Source organism: Nyctereutes procyonoides, unplaced genomic scaffold (assembly GCF_905146905.1).
Source record: "Nyctereutes procyonoides isolate TBG_1078 unplaced genomic scaffold, NYPRO_anot_genome, whole genome shotgun sequence".
NCBI lineage: Eukaryota > Metazoa > Chordata > Mammalia > Carnivora > Canidae > Nyctereutes > Nyctereutes procyonoides.
Genome location: NW_026575120.1, coordinates 33,275,273 through 33,292,263, shown reverse-complemented (window position 1 = coordinate 33,292,263; position 16,991 = coordinate 33,275,273). Strand labels below are relative to the sequence as shown.

Here is a 16,991-nt window from a genome sequence, read left to right as displayed (position 1 = left end):
ACTTCAGGGCAGAAGAAGAGCCTGGGATGGGAGGGGGCAGGGGCAGGGAGGGGCTGGGGGCAACACTTCAGGGCAGAAGAGCCTGGGATGGGAGGGGGCGGGGGCAGGAAGTGGCTGAGAGTCCACTCTGGAGGAGGACCCTGATTGGTCATGGAAACCAAGGCTTCAGAAGGAACACAGACTTGTCCTCTTTGTATACCTAATACCTGCAAGACAGTAGTTATACCAGAGTACACGCACTTACAAGAGTGTTACCCCAGGCACGTTTACACCTCCTCTTTCTTAACTGGCCTGCTCTGGTCCAAGCTGATTGAGACCTAAATCTCAAAAGAACTAATCTGTTCTTTTGTAAAAATCCACAGACTGTATACCTGTGGGATGCTTACCCTTCGTTAGGCTCATTTGTTATTAGTTATCAGGACCTGCTTTCCTCAGACTTCTAGCCTGGTTTTTGTGTTTGCACCAGGCAGTGAGGCGGACAGACCCATCACTGTGTGATATGGTGTGTTACACACCCCTCATTTTAAATAGAGAAGAATCAGGTGCTATGCTGTGGACAGAGTTTTGAACAGAAGCCCTCATTACCTTTATTCCACGTGAGTATTTCCTGTAGACAAGGCATATTTTCATTTCTTCCTCCGACTAACCCAAAGAGGTAGGTGCTACATTGTCCATCCATCCTACAGAGGAAACCGAGGCCAGAGAGGGTAAATAATATGTCCAGGTTCACACTCTGATAAGTAAAACTGAGTTTGAATCAAAAGCCTAAATAAAAGCTATGGTATTTTTTTCTGAATTTCTTTCTCTAATTACTTTATACATACTTTCCATTATTATATAGGACTAGATAGTTCTTTTTTTTTTTTTATAAATTAATTTTTATTGGTGTTCAATTTACCAACATACAGAATAACACCCAGTGCTCATCCCGTCAAGTGTCCCCCTCCGTGCCCGTCACCCATTCACCCCCACCCCCCGCCCTCCTCCCCTTCCACCACCCCTAGTTCATTTCCCAGAGTTAGGAGTCTTTATGTTCTGTGTCCCTTTCTGATATCTCCCACACATTTCTTCTCCCTTCCCTTATATTCCCCTTCACTATTATTCATATTCCCCAAATGAGTGAGAACATACACTGTTTGTCCTTCTCCGATTGACTTACTTCACTCAGCATAATACCCTCCAGTTCCATCCACGTTGAAGCAAATGGTGGGTATTTGTCGTTTCTAATGGCTGAGTAATATTCCATTGTATACATAAACCACATCTTCTTTATCCATTCATCTTTCGATGGGCACCTAGGCTCCTTCCACAGTTTGGCTATTGTGGACATGGCTGCTAGAAACATCGGGGTGCAGGTGCCCCGGCGTTTCATTGCGGACTAGATAGTTCTTAGGAATGGTTTATGTTCTAAACATTTCTTTGTAGGTACCCATTTTGGATTGAAATACATTTTCTTCAGAAGTTTTCCGTTACTTAACTTTGAGTCTAGTTTTCCCAGGGACAGGCACACATGGAAGACTGTGGTTTATCTGCTAGGGTATCATCGTCTAGTGGAGAACAGGCTGTAAACAGTGGGCACAGGATACTGTTAAAATATATGAACCTAATAGCAGTTGCCAAAGCCACACACCAAGGGTGTGAGTAGAGGCCGTGCCCGGCGCACTGCTTCCACGGGCTTGGCCCCCACGTGAGAGCACAACTGCCTCCCTTGCTGCTTCTGCCACTGCCCTTCCCACGCCGAAGCCTCTCCTGCCATCTTGTGCCCCTCAGCTCTATAAGCAGGCCAGTCCAGATAAGGAAGGAGAAAGAAAAGGCTTTCTGCCTGCCTTCCAGAGCCTGGCTTCTCTCCTACCCCCACCCCCAAAACTCCTTCCCATCCATGTCCTCATCTTCATTTCCCTTCCAGGTTCTCCATTCCCTCTTCCTGGCCTCTTCCCAACCTTGGTCCCAGAAATAATACCCTTTACGCTCTTTTCAAGTGCTAATTCTGAAATGCTGTGGCCCTTCTATGCCACAGGTGGAGAAAAGGAAAAAATGAGGGCCCTAAAAATGGGAAATAACGTGTACAGTTTAAAAGATAAAACCTGGAACGAAAGATTCTCCACAGTAAGAGTAGTATTTGACCTTCCCCTAAATCATTCACTCTAGAAGCTGCCCTAAGGAACTTGGGATACATCTGTGTCTGTAATAACCTGCATCAAGTCAGTGGTGGCTGGTGACCTGGGGAGTGAGAATGGGGAGATCACTGAGCCTGGGAACTCGTCGTACACACTTAGGTTTTATGTTTTGGTTTTTTTTTTTTTCCTAATTCAAATAACTTGTTGAATTTGTAATTAAAAGAGGCAAGTGTGCTCTACCACAGGGTATGGGTTAGCTGCCCAAGAACACACTGCTTACACCCTCGTGCCTATTCACAACCATCAGCACTCAGGCCCTTGTATTCCTGGGGTGCTGTAGTGGCAGCCTAGTGGGGCTGGCGAGTGGGTCACCAGGGAGCTCCTTCTCCCCCCTCGCCTACCTTCTGCCTTGTCTATGCTTCAATCGCTGTACTTCTCACTCTGCAGTGTGTACTTTCCTTTTTTTGTCTATCTGAACTATCAGCCCAAATGTGTTCCTTTATCCTCGACATGTTCTAGAGTTTAGCACCAATCTCACCAAAAATACACTGAATAAATACATAAACACAGTTCTTATTGCTGTGATTTCCTCTCTCGCTCTCACAGCGGGATGGGATGGGAGGCAGTGGAAGAGGTGTAAAACAAAGATGCAGAACAACGAGAAAAGAACCTTCAACCACTGTTGAATTCTGTTTCTGTCAACTCTGGAAAACTGTGGAGGGGCGCAGTTGGTTAAGTGTTGGACTCTTGATTTCAGCTCAGGTCATGATCTGAGACTGTGAGACTGAGCTGGCGGCTGGCTTGGTGCTCAGCTTGAGATTCTCTCCTTGTGGCTCCCTACCACCCCACTCCTGCTAGCACAGTTACGTGTACTCTCTCTCAATAAATAAAGTAAAATAAAAACAAACTGGAAACTCACCAGTGTGGTATTATAAAAACAAATGTTTCAAGTTTCTTTACAATAAGAAAAAGGTGATAGTAAAGATTTTTCTTTAATGAAATAAACTGATTATATAGCTCACATTTAAAAGTTAAAATTTTTATTGTAATTGCTTTGTAAACATCAGTTTATATCGGTGTGCCTTGCTTTGAACACACAGCAATAGTTATAAAGTAATAGTTAATGTGTAAAACTGCAAAACAAATTAATTGGGTGGTACCTCACCATGAAAGCATTTCTATGTGAAGGAGTGGAAGGGCAGCCCGGGTGGCTCAGCGGTTTAGCGCCGCCTTTGGTCCAGGGCATGATCCTGGAGACCTGGGATTGGGTCCCACGTCAGGCTCCCCGCATGGAGCCTGCTTCTCCCTCTGCCTGTGTCTCTGCCTCTCTCTCTCTCTGTCTCTCATGAATAAATAAAATCTTTAAAAAAAAATAAAGGAGAGAAAAAAGAGCTTGCTGAAAGTTACTTGACTCTGCTGAGCAGTATTTTCAGAGCTTTGAAGCAGGACCCTTCATGGGTGCTGTCGCTCTGCTTTATTCTTGGGCAGTGTGATTGTCAGAAAGGGAGTTGCTCAGGGGCTAGCAGGTCTCACCTTGGAAGACAAATCATGATGCCGTTGGCCTGGTCACAAACCAGCATATAAGTACGCTGAGCCCAGTAGAGACTGGGCTCTAAAGATTCCTGGTCAGAGGGAGAAGCTTGGTCAAGAGCAGGACCAAGAGACACAGCTCCCGGCTTGGTTCCTCAACTCCAGATCAACTCCACGTGGTGGACACCTTACCCTTCTGTATCAGATCCCAAATCCCCATAGGTGTCTTGGTGGATGACCTTACCAATATTCAGTCGCCCAAGCCAGATTCTTGGATGCTGTCCTCAAACTGCCCCCTCCCCACCCCAACAAATGATTCAGCCATCAGCAATCTCCCCACTGGATAAGTTATAGAGAATGAAACTATGAAGACCTCATCTTAGAACAACACTTGGACAGAAAGCTTCGTTGACCCCACCTCCCTCTCCTCCCTCCAGTAAGGTCACTTGCTAACCACGACCTCCTGTTTGCCTTTACAGCAAACCTTCCTGCGGATACTATCTCCATTTGCTGTTGCCACGTCCTCACTGCCTGCTCAAGCTTCAGCACCCTCCAATCATCTTTCTTGCCATTCTGCCGCCCACTGTCATAAAGCTCAGGACAGACTACTAAGTAGTGAGCAGCCACCTGGAGACCCTGGGGGATGAGGGGCTATCCTGGATGTTCTGTCCCAGCTGAGCTCCCAGCAGGATGCAGCCCCAGGGATGACTGGTTATACTGTGTAAAGCAGAACCACCCAACTGAGCTCAGTCAACTCACAAAACCATGAAAAAGAAACCACTGGTTTCAGCCACCACGTTCTGGGGTGCTTTGTTGCACAGCAATAGAGAACACATTTCTCTGTCCTCTTTCACTCAGTCTCTTGATGGCGCTCAATGCGGTTGATCATCCTTTCTTGAGATATTTAAATATTTGGCTTTCACGATTCCCAAATTCTAGTTTTCCCCCTACCTCAGTGGCTGCCCCCTCTCGGTCTCCTCATTCACCTTCTTCATCAGAGGGGCAGATCCTTGGAATACTCTTCTTCTCAGTGGATATTCTTGCTGACCCATCTCATCAGTCCTGTGGGTTTAACCATCTGCGTGTTCACAGTCCTAGTTCTGCCCTCTTCTGCAAGTGCCAGACTCACAGATCCAAGGGCAGGCCGGGCATTTCCACCTGGATGTCTGGTAGGAATCCTCTAACTCTTCTTCTACCTTACACTCCTTCAGGACCTGCATTTTAAAACACAGGGGTTTTATTACTTTTAAAGATTTTATTTATTCATGAGAGAGAGAGAGAAAGAAACAGAGACAGACAGAAGGAGAAGCAGGCTCCACGCAGGGAGCCCGATGCGGGACTCGATCCCAGGTCTCCAGGATCATGCCCAGGGCCAAAGGCAGGCGCTAAACCGCTGAGCCACCCGGGGATCCCAAGAGAGGTGTTTTCATCAGGTATGGTAGGACGTGTGCACATGGCAAGGTCTGCTATGAAAGATGCTTTTAATACTCACAGGCCCCTAGTAACTGGAGGCCGGCACAGTGTTGGGGAGGAGGCAGAGGGAGTGGGGAAAATGTGGGCAAGAACCTTTGTTGTGACTTGCGGGAGACGCAATCAGTGAGGCGTGCACGCAGCCTTCTAGATTCCTAGAAATATGTCGAGCTTTTCAAAGCCCCAACGGACATCTCATTCTTCAGCTTTTCCTTTTAAACTTTTGGTTAGTCTTTTGTTTGCCTCAACTATTATCCATTGCGTCAGCCAGTCATGATATTAAAACATTGAACTACCCCTGGGGAAAAGCCACTGGGACCGGGCTAGTTCCAGTGAGGATGAATAAATACAACCCTTTTCAGGGGGGCCCTTCACGCAACTAGTAGACAAGCCAAACGATGCTTTTTTGAAAAAGCTCCAGCCCTGTTTTGCTGTCTCTGGTACTGGTACCAAGAGTGTGGGCTTTTAGTTTTCGAGGCTGCCACAAAATTCAGGAGATGGGAGCAGGGTAAGTGCAAATGCCACAAAGCTTAATGTTTTCACTTTGACGCAGCTGTTCTTCTTGACTAAATGCTAAATGAGCTGCTGTAAGACTTTAATTTCTAAAGCTCTTAAAGAATGGATTCTGACCATATTTGCCAGCTTTTTCACTGTGGCCACACTGCCACTGACGGGCAAACGTTTTGACGTCCCTACTCCACCACTTTCACTGATGTCACCCTTTTAAGAAATATTGTATTGCAAATCAATATTAAAATCACAATTAAAAATTTAAATTAAAAAATTAATTTTAAAAAAGGTTTTATTTGACACAGAGTGTGAGTGCACAAGCAGAGGTAGTGGGAGAGGGAGAAGCAGGCTCCTTGAGCACGGAGCCCCATGCAGGACCTGATCCCAGGTCCCTGGGATCATGACCTGAGCGGAAGACCGACACTTAACCCACTGAGTCATCCAGGAGCCCCTAAAAATTAAATTTCCAACAAAAATTTTTTACACAATTTTATGGGGGCGGGTGGGGCTCTCAGCAGGTTGAGTCTGCTTCTCTCTCTCTCTCTCTTTCTGCCCCCCCATCATGTGCGCGCTCTCTCAAATCTTTAAAAAAAAAGCCTTTTACACAATTTTTCAAAAATCCACATTTTCTTTTAAAAGATCTCATTTGTTTATTCATGAGGGACACAGAAAGAGAGGCAGAGACATTGGCAGAGGGAGGAGAAGCAAGCTCCCTGCAGGGAGGCCTACGTGGGACTCGTGGGACTCGATCCCGAGTGTCCAGGATCACAGCCTGGGCAGAAGGCGGCGCTGGGCCGCCCACCTGCTGGTTTAAAGCCGTCGAACGGCCTGGATAAGGACCCAGGGCTCCCCCCACACCAACACTTAACTAGGAAACTTACCTGCTATTGCTTTTACTTCTAGAAGATTCCCAGAGGGCCGACTGCTGGGTCAAAGGTCAGGCACACTTACAAACCTTAAGGACTACTTTCCCAAAGGGTTGTAACAGCTCACATCTGGGGGGGGGGGGGCACCCAAGCGTGCGCGCCTGCGCTCCGACTGCTCCGAAACACCTGGTCCCTCCGTGCGGCAGGGCTGGGGAGGAACAGGGCCGCTCTCTCCAAGGACAGACACGACCCTTTCAAGCTTAAGACGCGAGGTTCCCGGCAAGCCCTGAAGAGAGGGGGAGAGGGGGAGAGGGGGAGAGAGGGAGAGCGCGCGCGCGCGGCCGCGACCCCGCCGGCAATCCCGAGGGATTGCGGTCACGTGGGCGGGGCGGGGGCGGGGCGGGGGCGGGGCCTGGCCGCGACGCCCCGCCCCGCCCCGCCCCGCCCCGCCCCCGCCCGCGGCCCCGCGTCGTCCGAGCCGTCGGGGCGGCCGGGCTCCGTCCGCAGGTGGGCTGGCGTCCCGGGCGCTCCGGCAGCGCGCGGGCGGAGACGTAGCGGGCCTGGCGGCCGCGCGCTTCCCGACGGCCCGGGGCCTCAGCCGGAGCTGCGCACGGCCCGGGCGTCGCCGCCCCCGGCCACTAGGTGAAGGCGCCGCGAGAGCCCCGAGGCGCTGCCCCGAGCGACGAGCCTGCGTCTGCCTGCGGCCCCCGCCTCCGCCCGTCCGGGCCGCCGACGGAGCCGGGGAGCGGGCCGCGGAGCGCGGCGGCCGCGCGCAGCTGGGCGCCCTGAGGCCGGAAGGCGCCGAGCCCCCTCAGCTGCGGGCCGGTGGGCGTGGTGAGGCGCCGCGGGTTCCGTTTTCCCGGGCCCCGGGGAGCTTTCGCTTTCGCTTCCAGCTGGCGTCCGCGCCCCGCGGGAGCCGCCCGCCGCCCGCGTCCCGTCAGCCGCGCCCCGACGGGCAGCCCGCCGCCGCCATGGCCCAGGCCGCCGTCCTCGGCGAGGTGACCCAGGTGCTGTGCGCGGCCGGGGGCGCCCTGGAGCTGGAGGAGCTGCGGCGCCGCTTGCGGGACGGCGTCGGCGCCGAGGCGCTGGAGCGGCTGCTGCGGGAGCGCGGCCGCTTCGCGGTGGCGGCGCGGGCGGGCGCGGGCGGCGCGGCGGCGCCCGGGCGCGTGGTGCTGGCGGTGTCGGCGCTGCGCCTGTGCCGCGCGCACCAGAGCCCCAAGGCGGCCTGCGTGGGGCTGTGCGCGCAGCTGCACCTCTGCAAGTTCTTGGTCTACGGGGCCTGCAAGTTCCTGAGGGCCGGGTAAGCGCCGCGCCCGCAGCCCGACGGCGGCCGGGGACGAGGGGCCCCGCCCGCAGCCCCGCTCTGGGCCCCCTGGGGCGGGCGCCGCCGCGGCCCCCGCCGCCCTTCTCCTCAGCGGGCACCTCCCGAGTCCCCCTGACTGCCGGGCGCTGTGGGAGGGCTCGCGCTGGACGGCGGCCCCCAGGCTCCTCCGTCGGGGGGGGGGGGCGACTCGGGGCGCGGCCCCCCTCCCCCCCGCCCCGGGCTCTCGGAGGGAGAGCGGCCGAGCGGCTGCGGGGCTCCTGGGCGCCGCGCTCCCCTCAGCTGCAGGGCCTCGGCGCCCAGGGCTCCCGCCGCCGCCGCAGGACGACTCCCCAGTCCCAGGCCGCCTCAGCTCCAGCTCGCTTCCCGGGGCGCAGGTGGCTTCTGTCCAGAAGCCTGCCCCTTTCTGTGGAGGACTGGGCTCCTCCTTTGTCCTTTCCTTTTCTCCCTTCCTCCTTTCCTTCCCTTCCTTCCTCCCCTCCTCTCCCTTCCCTCCTTCCTTTCCTCCCCTCCATCCCTCCTTCCCTTTCTTCCTTTCCTTCCTCCCTTCCCTTCCTTCCTTTCTTCCTTTCCTCTCCTTCCTTCCCTCCCCTCTTCCTTCCTTCCTTCCCTCCCTCCCTCCTTTCCTCTCCTTCTTTCCTCCCTTCCTTCCCTTCTTTCCTTCCTTTCCTTCCTCCCTCCCTCCCTTCACCCCCCCCCTTCCGGGCTTAACACAAGAGATGCTATTTCTTGCTCACATCAGGTGCACTAGTCAGCAGGCGGTGGGGGTCTGGGTCTGGCTGACCTCAGCTCAGCCTCCTCAGCCCACGGCTCTTAAGGCCATCCTGGGTATGAGGGTCCAGGGAGCAGGTGGAAAAGATGGACAGTAGAGGCCGGAGGGAAGTTTTTATGGGCGGGGTGTGCAGGTGGTAGATAACCTTTCCACACATCCCCTTCCTGTCTCCTGCCTGCACCCCTCATGCCTAGATGCAGGAGGGTGGGAGTGGTAAATGCAGCTGCTGCCCCCCTACCCCCTCAGCAGCTGCTGAGAAATATCTAGATGAGACTATTCCCAGACCTAGTTAAGGTCTTAGGAGGAGGGATATGTGTGTGTGAGAAATTTGAGAGAGGGGGAGTTGGTGTGATTGTGGTGACAGGATGGCAGAGAGGTGATGGCTGTTTTCTTACTGTTGACAGAGATGACTCATACTCCCCCCCCCCCCCTTATTATTGACTGAAGGATGATTCTTCCTTTTCTTCCTTATTGGCTGAGAGAGCAGGAGAAGTGTGTCCCGGGACAGCTGTCTGTCTGAAGCCTGGGAGCAGGGCCAAGGTCCCAGGTGCTGGTTTGGACGTTATTGGTTGGTGCATGCCAGGGCTGCAGCCCCAGGAGCGGGTCAGATCTGAGGTGGAGCCTGAGGGTGGAACTGTCGGGAAGCTGGGCCCTCAGGGACTGTTGGAAAAGTGTCTGACCTTGGGGGAGAATGAGGAGCAGCAGCTGGAGAAGGTGGACACAATAAATGATAAATGGTGAAAGGATGAATTGAGTGATAGGGATAATTGGTGCATCTTGTTAATGTCCATACGTGATAAAAATAGAGCAGCCCTGTTGTGCAGCTAGTTCCCAAAATTTGGGGTTGGATTTTACTTGTCTCGGAAATCTGGAAGTCTGATTATCGACTGGCCTAGATGATACGGAGCTTCCTTTTCGTTCTTCGCTGTTCCATTTCCCTTGTGGTTCACACATGACGGTTTCTTGAACCTTCCTTCTCTGACTGCTTTTGGGTCACATAAGGGAGAGTAGGTGCGGTTGGCTGCACTTTCGATGCTTTCCCTGTGACTTCCTGAACCACAGGGTCACCTGTTTCAGAAACATCATGGCTTCTGCTTTTACTCATTGGTGACAGCTGGGAAGGGTCCCAAGTCCCTGACTTCCATCCTGTGCTTAGGGGCAGTGAGCATGGTGGTTAAGAGCACAGCCCCAAGGCAAGCCTACCTTGTTTCAAACCTGGCTCTGCTCCCTGCTAGCTGCGTGATCTTGGGCAAGCGACTTTATATCTGAGCCTCAGTTACCTTATCTGCAAAATGAGGATACCACACACTTCATGGGCTTGTTGAGGACTGAATGACTTATAGAACCTTCAGGTAATCCTGGTTTGTGGTAAATGCTCAACAAGTTTTAGCAGCTGTTGTTACCATCATTGTTGTCATAATCATCTTAGTGGCACCAAGTTTGCCTAGAATGTTCTTCTCATCTCTCCTTGCCTGGTTGTGCTGCCTCAATATTTGGCCTGGGCTTTGCACCATCCCTTGATTGCTTCTCCACTTCTGTCAGGCTCAGATGCCTCTCCTGTCTGCACGGATGTATTCTGAGCATGGCTGACCTTGCACTTGACCTACTATTTTAGAGTCCTCTCCGTATCTGTCACTTCCACTAGAGGAGATCAGAGGAAGAGGCCAAATGACTCCCAAAGTTGTTGGTCTGTGCAGTGGAAGAGAGAAGTTGTCTTTTACTGAGATAAGGGAGCCTGTGGAAGGTGCTGGTTTGGGGAAGTCAATCAGGGGTTCAGCTTTCTTTTGGAACGCTTAAAATAAACATGACTTTTGAGGTTTGGCAGCGTCTGAGTAAAGCAAATGATATGTGCCTGACTTTTCCGGGTCCTGGTGACCCGGGCGATCATTTGAAGTCTTTGGATCATCAGGGCGTGGTGCCAGTGCCTGGCTCACTATGTATGTTCAACGGGAGCTTGCTTGTTAATGGAAATGATGGAGGAGGGGAGTGGAGAAAAGGGCTGGGCCTCAGGGTGTATACACATACCTTTAACCAAAGATGTCCAGGCTCGTTTATTCAGCCACTGTTTAAGTGTCTGTTAAGTGCCCACTGCCTGGCATACTGGGAGTCTTCTTTGGGGAATGGCCCTGTGATTCTTACCAGATACTGATAAGAAGTGCTGTCCTGGGCCCTAGAACTCGCAAGGTGTTCTCTCTTCCTTTGTAAATAAGCATTGCGGTTTTTCATTGTATGAACATGCTGTTTTGTTTTGTTTTGTTTTTCCTGGTGCTGCTAATAAGCAATGTCAAGAACTGTTCCTGAAAAATTATTTTAAAGTCTGATTTTGCTAGTTGTAGTAGTTTGCTCGGGCGGCCATACCAAAGTACCACAGAGTGGGGGCTAAACAGAAGTTTCTCACAATTCTCAAGGCCAGAAGTCTAAAACCAAGGTGTTGGCAAAGTTGCTTTCTTTCTGCAGCCTCTCTCGTTGTCTTGCAAATGGCATCTTCTTTCTGTCTTCACATGTACGCATCTGTGTCTTAATTTCCTCCTCTATTATAAAGATAGCAGATTGGATTAGACCCCCCCACCCCAGCAACCTCTTTTTAACTTGATTACCTCTGTATAAAAATCATCTCCAAATACAGTCACGGGAGGGTTAGAACTTCAACATAAGAATTTTGGGGAGGCACAGTGGAACTGTGACACCAGCTTTGCTTCTTTGCAGGAAGAACTGTAGAAACAGTCACAGCTTGACGACAGATCACAACCTGAGTGTGCTGAGAACTCATGGTGTTGACCACCTCAGCTACAGTGAGCTCTGCCTGCTTTTGTTTCAGAATGACCCCTGGCTTTTGCCAGAGGTGAGTTCCAGGAGGGGGTGTGTATATGTGTAAGTGATGGGGAAGAAGCTAGAAGGTTGGAAGATAAGAAATATGGCAGAAGAGAAGCCGAGGACCTGATAGTGACCATGGGATCTGCTTGGAGGAGACCTGGATTAAATTCCTGGCTCTATTGATTTTTATTTTTTATTTATTTGTTTATTTATTTTTAAAAACTATTTATTCATGAGAAACACAGGAGAGAGAGAGAGAGGCAGAGAGACAGGCTCCATGCAGGGAGCCCAACACAGGACTCGATCCCGGGTCTCCAGGATCACACCCTGGGCTGAAGGTGGCACTAGACCGCTGAACCACCCGGGCTGCTCTCTATTGATTTTTAGACCAGTGACCTTGGGCCAAAAACCTTGCCCCTTCTAGAAGCCGCCTTTCCTTCTATGTCATTGGGACTGGTTCCTCTTTTGCAGGGTTTCTTAGAGGTTGGGGGAGTCTGGTTGGTCAGTGGCTGAAGCAAGATGTTCCTTACATGGGGATGAGGAGATGAGAGACTCCAGTTGGCTCCTCCCCATCTAGCAGGACTTGAAACTCTGTGTTATTGCCAGACCCAGGAGGGGCCATCTTTCCCAGGAGGAAACTTCTCAGAGATGCTGACAGGCAGATGATGCCCTCTCTACTAAATCAGTTACACCCAGGGAATTTTGAACTTTAGTTGATGTGGATTCGCATAATGCATAATGCATAATCTCATAATGCACCTCGCTACAGTGGCTATGTACTAGTTTGGGTCCTCTGAGAAGCAGACACCAAGATGGGATTAGAAGTGCAGGAGATTTAGTGGAGAGGGAGCAGAAGAAAGTGGGAAGCTTTTGGGCAGTGATGTGGCAGGACTGGGGGAAGGAAGGGACTGGGTAAGAAGAGACCCTGACTGTAGCACAGTTCCAAGAGAGCTTCTGCTGGCCAGTGGGAAATTCTGAGCCAAGGTAGCTCATCGTTGCCTGGGAGCAGCCGGTGGGAGCATGGTCTCTGTGTGAATAAGGTGGTGGCTCCCGAGGGCAGCAGCTGAGCTGAGTTAATTGCACTCTGCAGCAGATCTGAGTGGTGTGTTCCTGTGGCCGGCATAGATTTGTGGGATGCTCTGACACTGTTTCTGGGATAAGATTACAGAGGTCAGATTAGCCTGTTTTCGTGAAAATGCTACATATTATTCCACTAAAACCACACATTTGAGACAGGTGCTATATATAGCTTAGTGACTGGCACATAATAGGTATTAACTTTTTTCTTTTGCTTTTTGAAAACTGGTATTGATTTAATTCAGCTACCCTTTATTGACTATCCACTATGAGTGAGGCACTGGTGATACGGAGATAAAAGACCCTGTTCTGCCTTTCCAGGAGGCGCATTTCTTGGGTGAGACAGACAAGTTAGCATGTGATTACAAGGTGCTTTTCTAGATACTGCAGTAAAAGTCAGCACTGTGGTCTCAGGGGCACAGTTTGGACGCCTGGGAAGGTGTCCTAGGGTAGATGGTGTGTGTTCTGAATGCTGAAGGACGTGTGGAGGATGAAGGTCTGGGAAAAATGGGCAGAGAGAAGACAGAACCGGTATGGTCAGGGGACAGAATGTATTTATACAGGGGACAACTTGGATTTAGAGTGGGAGAGGGGAGAAGGAGAAATGGGGGAGTAGAGACTCATCCATGCAGGCTTCAGTATCATGGGAAGGAGTTGGGGTCGGGGGTTGTGTTTGGAGAGTGGGCAGTAATGTTTTGGAGAGATCATCTTGTCAATAGTATGAAAAGTGAATCAGAAGGTGACCAGTCTGGATTGTGTAGCCTCTTGTGTACTTGTGTAAGCAGGTTGCTTCAGAACACAGTGCCGGCAACTGGGAGCTGTGACCATAAACTGGGACCTGGTGTAGCTTTCCTGCCTGACCTTCTGCTGTCAGTCTGGTCCTTATCAGATGAATATTGAGGGGCTGCTACCGTGAATCGAGCACCCACTATGACCCCAGATATTTGTATTAGCCATTTTGTGTAGTTCCCATTCAATCTTAATGATAGCCTGGTGATGTAGGTGGTATTATTCCCATTTTAGGGATTAAAAAGCTGAAACTCAGAGCTGGCGAGTGGCCTCCCTAAGGTCAGGCATCTCCTAAGTGGCAAAATCAAGGTTAGGGCGTAACCCTGTCTGGCCTTTCCCCTTGGGGTTTCCATCCCCAGAGTAGAGTCCTTACTGATCTAAGTCTTTGTTCTACAGCCCTCTGTTGCATTTCTACCTCTTGCTCAGTGTAATGCCTCTGAATTGCCTGGGTAGGCCATTGGTGGTCTCTGGCCAGGCTCTCATCTCTAGGAATTTGGAAGGTAGAAAAGGAGCAGTTGATTCAAATTCAAGTCCCAGCTTTACCAACAGTCCAATTCAACAGACATTGAGCATACCAGATGTAGATAGCTGTGTGACCTAGGGCAAGTAGGTATACTTCTCTGAGTTTCAGTTTGCTCTTGATAAATGAAAGGGCTGTATTTGGCCTTTCTCGAAGATACTTTATACACTCAGAACCTCCTTGACCCTGAATTTCAGAAAAAAAGAAGATGGGTATATGGGACCTGGCTTAGGGAGAGTTGGTGAGTCAGTGGGGGAAGGTTGTAGGTGGAGTATAAGGGCTGTTAGCATGCTGCTGTATGAGTTACATGGAAACATCTCCTGTGAAGGGAGCAGTTCTGATAAATTGGAAGTTCTTTGGATTTGCACAGTCTGCTTTCCACCCGGTTTCCATTTTATCCAAGGGCATATGTTAGCCATCTATCTAGAGTTGGGGGGATATTCTCATAGCTGTGTAGCTTGTGAGGATGGCAGGATCACAGCTTTGGCTAGGTCTTTAGAGAAACCTCCTCCGACTGTGACTGGTCCGGAGGGGAGGTGGTGTCCTGTGAGGTTTTCCTAAGCTGGTGCTTTTTTCTTTTTCTGTTAACAGATCTGCCTTCATTATAACAAAGGAGATGGACCCTACGGCTCTTGTTCCTTTCAAAAGCAGTGTATCAAACTCCACATCTGCCAGTATTTTTTACAGGGCGAATGCAAGTTTGGCACTAGCTGTAAGAGATCTCATGATCTCTCTAATGCTGAGAATCTGGAAAAACTGGAGAAGTTGGGCATGAGCTCAGATCTGGTGAGCAGACTGCCTTCCATTTACAGAAATGCTCATGACATCAAGAACAAGAGCTCCACCCCCAGCAGAGGGCACCCTCCTACCTCTGGCCCACAGGGGACTTCTGGTAAGGCCCTGTGATTCCACCTGGCCATTAATAGAGTGTGTGACCTGGGGCAAGTCTGTGCTGCTTTTAGAAAAGTGCAGTTGGTGATTCCTTCCCAGCTAGTAGGCATTATAAAGAGGACTTGAAATCATGGTCACGAACAAGCAAGATATTCTAGACAAATACCAATTGATGTTTACTATAAATGCATTCCTGACAGATCTGATCTGCAGTGAACGAAGTCTGTTTTAATTTCAGGTCTGTTCTTGACATGAATAAATGGAATCTTGTCTGTTCTTGACATGAATAAATGGAATCTTTTAGACCCTATAAATATCTTTGTTCACTGCTCATCTCTAGCACCTAGCCAGTGCCTGGCCCACACTCAGACATTTATTTGTTGAGTGATCGAGCATGCTAGGATACTTTTTTTTTTTTTTTTAAAGGAATGTCAGGTTTAATGACAAGCAGTTGGGGGAGTTTTAAGCAGAGATTGCTTCTTAAATAAGCATTTCTTCACTTATTATGTGGGAAATTAATAATGTAGTCCATTGGAGAGGTTATGACACATTGGTGTCCTTTGGATTTCACAGTATTGGCTGTTGGCTGGCCATTCTGGTTATCCACTCATTCACTTAACAAATTTATATGCTTGCCATGTGCTAGCCACTGGCCTGGGCCCTGGTTATACATTGGAGACTAGGACATAGTCCGCCCCCACCCCCACCACCCCAGAATGCACAATCAAACCATTTGTTAGCTGTAGGATTTTAATAGATGTTTAATAGAGGTTATCTAGAATTTTTAATAGACTACTTCCTAAAATATCAGATGAGTGCTAGGACTACCAGCAAACAAACTTAACACTCTAATCTTACTTGATTTTTATATTTAAAAATTGTTTTTGCCATATATGTTTTTTCTTTACATTATCTTCAGTTATTTTAGGTTAATTTCTTTCAATAGTAGGAAGCTAGGTGTAGACAGGTTTTGCTTTAAATAGATCTTTAATAACAGTGTAAATTGGATTATGGCCCTAGAAAGGGAGGGAAGGATACCTGCCCTTGGGGGTGATCTCAGAGGCCCCCAAGTTGTGGGTTTTGAGGCCCATCCTGTGAGTGTCTGGGGAGCCTATAAAAACAAAAAGGAAAATGAATAACAAAATAACTGGTGATACTGAATAAGGAGGGTTTGTGAGTGAGTTTTATGTATTTGTATGGTGGAGGGGCAATGGTAAATGTAATTGTTAGGTAACATCTGATTGAAGCACTACTAGTAAAGATAAACTTTGAAATCACCTCTGTGCCTGTTATATATTAAAATTCTTATAATTAATCTAAAGTTACTTAAGGAGGTTTCATTATAAGGTTGGGTGCACAGCCAGAGCTGAGGAAAAAAAGAGCCCCTCCATGGCAAGCAGCTGCATGGTGTTGGGCTCCCTGGCTCCTCCCTAAAAAACAGAGGGTCCACTTACATGATGGGGTAATTTCATCCTGAATGTCATAGGATTTTGTGAGATTCCCTTGCCCACTTTTCTCTCCTTGTATCTTGAACTACTCTGACTCTATATCAGAAGCTTTGATGGATGCTGATACCTCTTTGTGGTGTTTCTTCATAGAAAGAAGAGATAGTTCAGGTTCTGTGTCCCCAAACACTGCTAACCAAGAGGAGAGTGATCAGATCTGCTTATACCATATCCGGAAAAGTTGTAGCTTTCAAGGTAAGTTCGAGGAATCCCCTTCATCCACTTGTAGGTGGGACAGCTGCTTCTTGTTTTAAGAGTTCTGCCCTGAGGTCATGCCTCAAGGTCCTCTCCCCCATCCAGAGAGGGTTGAGGCCTTCTTAATTGTGAGCTGGGGTGGCACTTCTGCCAAACAGTTCTGAAGCAATTTTGTTGGGGAGTTGAGGATGGTAGGAATTGAATTTCTGGAAATTAGACTGTAGATGAGTTTTTGGGAACATAACTGGTTCATGCAGCAAGTGTCAAGTGTTGACCCTTGATCAGCCTAGCATGAGGTCACAGATCTGCACAGATGCCCCATTTAGTGGTGACAAATGTGAGCATTCCTCGTAAAGGGTGGTTGTAGACTTAGAAATGCCCCCAAGAAGCCAGAAGGCCCTCCCTGAGAAAGAGATGCCTGTGTGTGCTCTTGGGGAACAAGAACTTAAGGTGGGGAAGAAGAACTTAAGAACCTCTTGGGGATTTCCATGGTCCCTCTTTTTATCACAAGTAACATTTCTTTTATGTACATGTGTGTCTGTATTTTCACTAAACCTTTGTTTTCTTCTTACTGTTATCCTGGGCTTTGACTGAAGAAAGCTTCCTTCTCAAAT

At 49.5% G+C, this 16,991-nt stretch overlaps 1 protein-coding gene and 1 long non-coding RNA gene across 2 annotated transcripts in view; one reads left to right on the top strand and one right to left on the bottom strand.

The window, feature by feature from the left end:
* Nucleotides 1-192: 192 nt before the first annotated feature.
* On the bottom strand, nucleotides 193-6,843 carry LOC129515669 (uncharacterized). The gene is made up of 3 exons (XR_008665622.1): nucleotides 6,509-6,843; nucleotides 4,599-4,861; nucleotides 193-680 (listed from the first exon to the last, which is right to left on the bottom strand). It is a non-coding gene; the product is annotated as an uncharacterized LOC129515669 (long non-coding RNA).
* A 117-nt stretch (nucleotides 6,844-6,960) lies between these two features.
* Nucleotides 6,961-16,991, top strand: part of PARP12 (poly(ADP-ribose) polymerase family member 12) — a 38,750-nt gene continuing 28,719 nt past the window's right edge. The window contains exons 1-4 of the mRNA XM_055335481.1: nucleotides 6,961-7,793; nucleotides 11,293-11,428; nucleotides 14,378-14,678; nucleotides 16,276-16,377. Of these exons, the coding sequence (XP_055191456.1) occupies nucleotides 7,465-7,793; nucleotides 11,293-11,428; nucleotides 14,378-14,678; nucleotides 16,276-16,377 (868 nt within the window). The 5' untranslated portion in view covers nucleotides 6,961-7,464. The remainder of the gene's footprint in view (nucleotides 7,794-11,292; nucleotides 11,429-14,377; nucleotides 14,679-16,275; nucleotides 16,378-16,991) is intronic.